Source organism: Eucyclogobius newberryi, unplaced genomic scaffold, assembly GCF_026437365.1.
Source record: "Eucyclogobius newberryi isolate DKJ021-1_F unplaced genomic scaffold, fEucNew1.0.hap1 SCAF_19, whole genome shotgun sequence".
Lineage (NCBI taxonomy): Eukaryota > Metazoa > Chordata > Actinopteri > Gobiiformes > Gobiidae > Eucyclogobius > Eucyclogobius newberryi.
In genome coordinates this window covers 10442946-10451390 of record NW_027315823.1, presented here as the reverse complement: position 1 = coordinate 10451390, position 8445 = coordinate 10442946, and the positions used below count along the sequence as shown (strand labels likewise).

At 40.8% G+C, this 8445-nt stretch overlaps 1 protein-coding gene across 3 annotated transcripts in view; it reads right to left on the bottom strand.

Moving 5' to 3' along the window:
- Nucleotides 1–846: 846 nt before the first annotated feature.
- arhgap9 (Rho GTPase activating protein 9) overlaps nucleotides 847–8445 on the bottom strand; it is a 38911-nt gene continuing 31312 nt past the window's right edge. For 2 of the 3 annotated variants that reach the window (XM_072451715.1, XM_072451716.1), the window contains exons 17-21: nucleotides 7789–7866; nucleotides 6994–7047; nucleotides 5970–6104; nucleotides 5111–5216; nucleotides 847–1507 (exon numbers count right to left, since the gene is read on the bottom strand). In XM_072451715.1, coding sequence (XP_072307816.1) covers nucleotides 1321–1507; nucleotides 5111–5216; nucleotides 5970–6104; nucleotides 6994–7047; nucleotides 7789–7866 — 560 coding nt within the window. In that variant the 3' untranslated portion in view covers nucleotides 847–1320. The remainder of the gene's footprint in view (nucleotides 1508–5110; nucleotides 5217–5969; nucleotides 6105–6993; nucleotides 7048–7788; nucleotides 7867–8445) is intronic. The other variant, XM_072451717.1, reaches the window with a different exon arrangement.

Here is an 8445-nt window from a genome sequence, read left to right as displayed (position 1 = left end):
AAAAGTCATCAACGAGATTTTTTGACCTTTCCTGATCAGTTTTAGAATGATATTGAACTTTCTCAGAACTAGAATGTGTTGAAAATGACATTGTGTTGTCTAATATAGTATTGAAATCAGTATCGAGCCTGTTCCTTAGTATCAAAAACAAGTTTGAAATGTCAGGTATTGCAGAAGTAAAACCCTTAAAACATAGTAACGGTTAAATAAATGTATCCTATAGACTTCCCTCAATAAGACTGACAATATGTGAATATGCAGAATTGCTGAATTGACAATATCAATTTTAGGCCTGGTCAGAGGTGGGCAGTACTTAGTTACTTTTAATCTGTTACATTTACTTTTTCAAGACATTTTACTTTACTCAGAGTAGTTTTCAGACCAAATATTTTTCCTCCTACTCAAGTAATATTAAGTTTGAAGTAATAGTTCTCTTGAGTAAACGTTTTGGTTCCTGTTCCCACTGTGAGTAAGTCTATAGTGAATAAAGTGTTATATGAACATCTTGATCCAGAATCTGTGGATTATTTAATATATAGAAACTAATACTTGAGTAATTATCTGGGCTACTACCTTCTCTTGAGCAAAAGTGATCATTTTAAAGCGACGTTACTCTTACTTACGTACATATTTTGGCCACTCTACCCACCTCTGGTCCTCATCTGACCTCAGTTCAGTCCCACTGTAGACCTAGTTTGATCCAGTTCTAATCCCAGTCCAGTCCTGGTCTAGTCCCAGTTTGTTTACAGGTTTAATACCAGTTCAAACAGGCAAGTGTGAGTCCATCTGCACACCGCTGTCGTATCCTTTGGCAAGAAGACACATGGTAGATCTTATGTATGTGTAAAAAAAGAACAGAAAAAAGGAAAGTTTACTCGCTAAGTTAAAGAATAAAGGCAGAATCTGTGGCTTTTGAATGGAGAGGAACTAACAGAAAGCTATTCGACCCGAGGAGGGAATGTGTGGCTTTTTAAAAATCTTAATCAAGTTTGATCCATGGAAAGATGAAAGGGCAGCGACAAAGGTAGAGTCTTAACCATCTGCAGCGTCCCCACATGGCAAAGACACAAGCGCACCGGCTAAATTTGGCATGTTTTTTGACTGTTATTGTTTTAACATGACTTTTATATATGGAGGCCAGATGTCGTGATTAGCAGCTTTCTGTCCTGGTTCTTTTTTCACCCCCGTAATTATCTTTTGATGTTAAATCCATTTCGCTTCAGACGCGTCCTCGGTTAGACGGAGGTCGGATGCCGCTCCGCTTGCGCCACTCGAGCCGATGGCGGGGGTCGGTCCTCTCGTTTCGGAGACCTGGCGGCATCAGGAGAAGCCTCGCGTTCCGAAGATGTGTTCGTATTCGCTGAGTATGAGCTCCACCGCTTGGTTCTGGTAGATCATGTTGATTGCGATGTTGCCGTTGTCTCGTTCGGGGCGCATGAGGGTGGGCCCGAACACGATGCCGATGTTTTGGGTGGTCATTCGGTTGGAGTTTGAATGTTCCAGAACGCTGCAAAAGAGAACGGAGGCATGTTTGTGAGTCACTCGACGTTCCCATGAAAGCAAAAGATGTGATATGGATGTAATAGATTTGGGGGTGCATTGAACGTTTGTAATTTTTTGAAATAAAAAAGATATTAAAAAAACTCAGGGCTATGACATATGAGGAGTACACGAGTCATTTATCCTAGTAAATAGAGAATGAATCCAATTTGTGAACTTGTAATGACAATAATAGAGAAGAGTGCGGATGTCATAATGTCAAATGAATCAAATAATGTAGGAATTTAAAGATTATGACTTTGTGACTAAACAACAGTGAAATCTTACATTTTCTCTCATTCTCATTGTCTCACATGTTACTGTTCCTCAAGTTTGTGATTGGCTTTATAAATACCGTATTTTCCGGACAATAAGTCACAGTTTTTTCATACGTTTGGCGACTTATCCTTATTTTCATACTCATATACTTATATACTTATACTCCGGAGAGACTTATATGTGATATTATTTGTTATTTTCACACTTGCAACCGCATTTCATACTCCAGTGCGACTTTATTTGATATTTGTTTTTTTCTTCTCTATCATGCATTTTTTGGCTGGTGCGACTTATAGTCCGGAAAATACAGTATGTCCTTTCTGAAAGATGAAATAAAGTTAAATGAGACAAAAGCAGACGGATAAAAAAGTTATTTACATTTAGGCCTATTTTTTTTAACTATTGATTGAAGAAAAAACACTTAATTTTGCTTCAAATTTGTCACGATTATGATTTTTTTTAGTTCTTACGATTATATTGTGACCTAAATAATAATGATTATCAATTAACCTCATCATCTTGACATCCCTAGTGAAGACTTCAAACTCACAGTTCAGTAAAATGTCAAAGGTTCAAAAAGAATAAATCTGCTGAAGATTAATGGTATATATCTGAGAAATGCATTGTCAGTTGGCTCTTGTTAGACCTTCGACTACATTCCTGACCCCATCATTACAGCTGAAGTCACATTCGAGGACGGTAAATGATTTATTAAACACCGACCAATCAAAAGTGAGCGCCATTGACCGACTGGAGCGTGGTGGGAGGGCCCGGTTTCACAGACTGCGTGTAATTATGGCATAGGAGGAACATGTATCTGATCTGGAAGCATATAAAACTATCGCGGCGCACCACCAGACAAAATCATTAACCTATAAATAAGACGCCGATTGGGCCCCGAATGTCCAAAACGGCCCTGTGTGAAGGTTTAATTTGCAGGTTTGTTTGTACCAGGTTTTCCGTACTATTCCACATCATGAGGCATTCTTCTAAAAATGCCATTCCCACCAAGCCACAGGAGCGGCCAGCAATTGCTCAAAACTTCCACATTAAACGGAGTGAAGGGGAAAAAAAGGGAGAAAAAAAAAAACGAGGGGGGAAAAATAAGCGAGGGACAGGGCTGAAGGAGAGAGAAAGAGCGAGGTTCCAGTGGTGGCGGCGGCGGTGTCGGTATGCCTTCCAGCAGACGAACCGCAAGGCTCCCACAGGACCTTCGAGGCAAAGAGGGGAGAGCCACAGAGGACGAGAGGAAGGGGGAAGGGGGGGGGGCACTCGAGACAAAACGTGGAGAGGAAGGAAATTAAGGTGGCAAGTGAGCAGGAGACAAGGCGACTGGAGTGATTAAACGCAACGATTAGAAAAAAATGGAAAAAATAATAAGTGATGCACAACTTGGGAGGGGAGGAATGACTGTTGGGGGGGGGGGACTAAGCGAAAAGACACAAGAGTTGACAAATTCATGGCCCCCATCCACCACACCCTGGCACCGAGACAGGCCTGCAAACACGAACACTCACCCCTGCAGTGGAAGGAAAAACCAAAGGCGGTAAAAAAGAAACACACACACACTTTATGTACTGTAAAAGGAACTGGCTCGCAAAACCTTGTACATCATTCATCCTCCTCCAGGCTTTTCATCTTTGCTGAGACCATGGGCTTAACAACATTGTGATCCCAGAACAGCACTGACACACTTCCAGAGCCAGGGACGGACAGCAAAGGGGCCGCGTACGATGGGGAAACTGCGCCCTCTCGTGGTCACTTTTTTAAAAAAACAACCTGGGTAACTTCTGAGTTGAATATAAGAAAAAACTAACACATTGGGTGACTTTGTGAGTCCGTTCTACTTGCGTAACATCATTTTGCCTTCATTTTCATCATAAAAATGCACATGAATGACGAATAACTGATGATGAATAAGAGTCTTATCATGAACTGTCCACTGTGCAACTACAAGGAAACATTTTAGAACGTTGTATTATTTAAATACCACAGGATGATCTTGAAGTGAAACCAAAATACTTAAAACCTATCATTCTAAGTATTTTTTTATAATCATATTTGTTTATAGAGTCAGACATACTTATAAACTAACTGAGCTCGGAGCTGTTGTGATGCAAATAAAGTGTTAGTGCCAATTCTCAACTCCTGACGCAATAAAAGTTTCTACTTACTAATAAAAATATGTCAGCATTACATGTTTCTTGCAGTAAAAATCACGTTATGAGTATAATTGTTTATAAAGTGTTTATCTAGCTACATTCAGAATGATAATAATTTCAATCGGTCTATTTGATAGTGATTGTTTACATTATACTCTAAAGTCTTTGGATGCAAGAATAGAACAGCGCTGCCTCTTGTTTGTTTATAAGGCTCTCGTTGGTATTTGCCTGATTATTTAGTATGTATGTTTAATATCAGATCACGTATTCATCAATCCTCTGGACATCTTTATTTTACAGTCCGTTCTGAATCAGGAAAAAAGGCCTTCAGCGACTTTGCTTCCTGTCTGTGGAACAAAACACAGACACTATTTAAATTAGATAATCTCATGCCTTTCAATCTATTCAGAGCACTGGCAGTTTACTCACCATGATTTCATTCTATGCTGTATGTCTAAGTATGTGTTTGTGTATTTGTTAATTTATTGAGCATCTGCGTCATAAAGCAGTCACTATGTTCTTGTATTTTAGGATTGTAGGATTTTTGACGCGTTTCAACTCCTTAACACTTTCACCAATTTCAACAAGTTATAGCTCTTTACGATCGCTTTCCCCGTCTTAGGAGCTATTGCTTTTGACATTTGTACACCTTGTACTTTTTTTCAGTATTTGCAAAAGTAAATTGCTAAGGCACTTAGCATTAGCGTCTCTGTTGCTAGGTGACAGAGGTACAGGACGGGGTACAGCCGGGTCACCGAGGCTCTCTCTCCCTTTCTCCCTGTTCAGGTCTGCGTTCAGCACGATCTTGCAATTTGTCAGGACAAACAACTATTTGAGTCACAAACTACGCAATCATCAACTGTGAATTACTGAGCGTCATTGCTATGCCGCAAAATGCAGCAGAAAACATGGAAGTGCGGGAAGGCGAGAGCCATCATCGCCGCTAGCGCGGCTTTAATGTAATTTTTTGTCAATTAAATCAGACTTTTTATCTTAAGTAGTACTACCAGTACTACTTACACACATGTAGTACTCTTACACACATGTTGTACTTTTACGCAAGAACGCAGACACTCGCAATGGCTTCAGCCATTGCACATTATCTAGTTTAATGTGTTGTTGCTGCTTACCGTTTGAGATGACGACACATGAACTGCAGCGTGTTGTGGTTTGGTGGAGGCATGTTCAGCACCAAACACTTCAGACGATCCACTTTGTCGATGTAGTCTGTCATCTCTGTAACACACACACACAGGCACACACACACACACACACACACACACACACACACACACACACACACACAGTCAGTGTCATCATACGCATGACGACTCCTATAATAATCAGTGTCACAGCCAGACTTAATATTTGTTCTGATAACACTTATTATGTGCAACCATCTAATCTTGTGCAGCGCTGCGCGATTATCTACTCTCATCAAAGAAAAGGGAACAACTGATTTAAAAAAATTACTTATTACGTTTGTCGCCACGATTGAAAATGGGATTAGAAAAGAGGCATAAACGGTGCAACAATTGCACTTCGATTGGACATTCTAATTCATTCAATCTTTTTAAGTCAAGTTCGATTATTATCTGAGATCCTCTTTGATATACAGTGTGTTCGTGGCATGTGTTGTGTATGTAGAACTCGTTTAAAACTGTTGCATCCAAGTAGTGTGTGTGTGCATTGTATTGTGAACCTTTAAGCCGCTTAAGACTGAACAGAAAATGTACACTTACAAGTCTAAAAAACAGGATACGAATGTCAAAACACTCTAACTAGATGTAAAAGTATATATAACAATTCAGCAAAGGAAAGCTAAGGATTTTTAACGCAAACTCACAACTCAAACAGCTGATTTGAATGTTTAAGAGTGAGGTTTATAAATCGTTGCACAGAGGAGAAAACACACGTAATCTAGAGTAAGTAAAACCACAAAACACAGATTTATTGAACGTTTGGGTTAGTCTGACTCGTGTCACTCACTGATCGTCTCCATGATGTCGGTGAAGAAGCCGTAGGGGACCAGCGGCTCGGGAAGTTCTCGAAAGAAAAGTTTCAAAGCCCCGGTGATCACGTGGATGTCCTCCCACTCACCCTCGTCCAGATTGAGCTTCTCCTCTGAGAGACATATGAGATGAGGCACGAGAGACGAAGAGAAACATGACTTATACGCGAGCAGACTGCACAAGACAGGAGGGAAGTGACATTAAAGAAAAAACATACAATAAAGAGGTGCCGCAGAGAGCTGAAAAGTTTTTTGTTAAAGGCATTTTCGCAAGCACTGGATTATCTCTGAGTTTGAGTTTGTGTCTGTTTAATTTATGTCCTCGTGTCATCATAATTTGCACCAAATTTCATAATCCTGTCGCAAAGTGAGAGTGTGAACGGTCTGAATAAGACTCGTGCAGGTCCCATGAACGACCACTTCTGGACAGGCATCTAAAAAACACGCCTAAATCAAGTGTTCAGTGTATTTTGACATAAAAACATGGATGCCAGCTGCTGACATTCTGCCCCCACCAAAGATATTCCTGATATTAAAAATTTCGTCACTAGTTTTCAATAGTTTTTCACATGCGTCTGTGTTGAACGATCGACTCTGTGCAGTTATTTGATTGTGCAAATTGTGCAAAAGTCACAATAAGAAGCTTTCAGCAGCAGCACATGGAAAAGCACACGCACATACCATCGTGTTAACTGACTTGTGTCCACTTGGGGGCGACAGTGGACCGCACGAGAGCGCTGCACAACTTGATGCTGAGTTATTGTTACATCAGAAAACTTAAAGCAGAAATGCCTTAGGGACGCACAGACACACATTAAGCAAATGGTAGCACAAGACTTGAGAGAGAGCTTCATCTCACTCTGTCAGCCGGCGTGCGAGCTCGGACCCGGCGACGCTTCACATTATGCAACGTGTAATGCACAAAACAAGCAGAGTAAACATAAAGAAGCCTTCTGTAGTTTTTTTTTGTTTTTTGTTAGTTGAACAGTTGTCTGGCTCTACCTTGTACCAACTCTGAAGGGAACATGTAACGTCCGTCTGTGGTCACTGCTCGCTCTGCAAAAACCAACAGCGTCTTGACCCACACGATTGATGCAGTCAGGGCAGCTACGCATACGTCCGATTCTATTGGCTTCGTCGTATCTATGCTGAGCTAATACGCCCCAAAATGACCGTTCTCCCGTTTAATGACAGAGATACACTGCCCGTCCACTTGGATTCACCCGAGCAAATGCAGCAGGTCCGAGGCTCATTTCTGAAACGACCGCGTGGAAAGACGAATCCCGTGGTCATGGAGAAGATGTCGGCGTGTTTGAGAGTGTGTTTGGGACGAGTTGGGGAAGGCTCTGTGCAGTGGTCAAAATAGCGTATTTTCCAGTGCGACTTATAGTCGCACCAGCCAAAAAATGCATAATAGAGAAGAAAAAAACATATATAAGTCACACTGGAGTATGAAATGCGGATGCAAGTGTGAAAATAACAAATAATATCACATATAAGTCGCTCCGGAGTATAAGTATAAAAGTATAAATATAAGTATAAGTCGCACCCCGGTCAAAACTATGAAAAAAGGTGCGACTTATAGTCCGGAAAATACAGTAAATCTTTAAATATTGCAAAAGCTCATTGAAATTATGCCACAGCGAATACGTGCTGTAATCAAAGCTAAAGGCGCGGCGCGTTCCTACTAAATATAAAAAGCATGTCCCTTTTTTCTTTGGCAACTTTTTTTTTTTGGACAGGCAGTGTATTTCTCAATTGCGCTTCATTTTAACTTTAAACATCAAAGTCACTTACCGTGGTTGACCCTGAAGCGTAGTTTCTGGATGACGGCCAGATTCCCAGACACTCTGTAGAGGCCGTCAGTCTCCAAACCTGCCACATGACGCACACCAAAGATATGATAAAGGATCAGAAGATGTGTACTTTTGGAATAATATTTCAATACAATATTTAAGATCAAACTTATCTCATTACATAATTCTGACAGAGAGTTCCACAGATTAGCAGCTTTGTTAGGCTTATGTCAAAACCTCGCGGATCAAGATGTAAAGGAGAAGAGGCGGTAAACACTGATGCCACTGTGTTTCTATTTGTCATGCTGTAGTGATTCTTTTAGACTAATCAATAATTTACTCAACTCAGGAAGTTTTACGTTGCATAAGCCAAGAGAATGGGGGAGAAAAACACCCTGACACTTTGAAATAGCAGAAGCTGGTGTAGCGAGAAACAGTGTGTGATGAGCCTCACATAAGCGGGTTTAAACTTCCTATTACACCGCTCGCCCGCAGCTCAACCTAACAGCCACTGGTGTAGAGAGACCATTTCTGCCTTTTCAGCACGTTTCATTGTCATGGAGATGGAACAAGTTGAACTTCTGATCCTTTTATTATGAAATATTCACCCTGACGACGACAAACGCCGCTACGACGCTCACACAAAGCACTTACACCA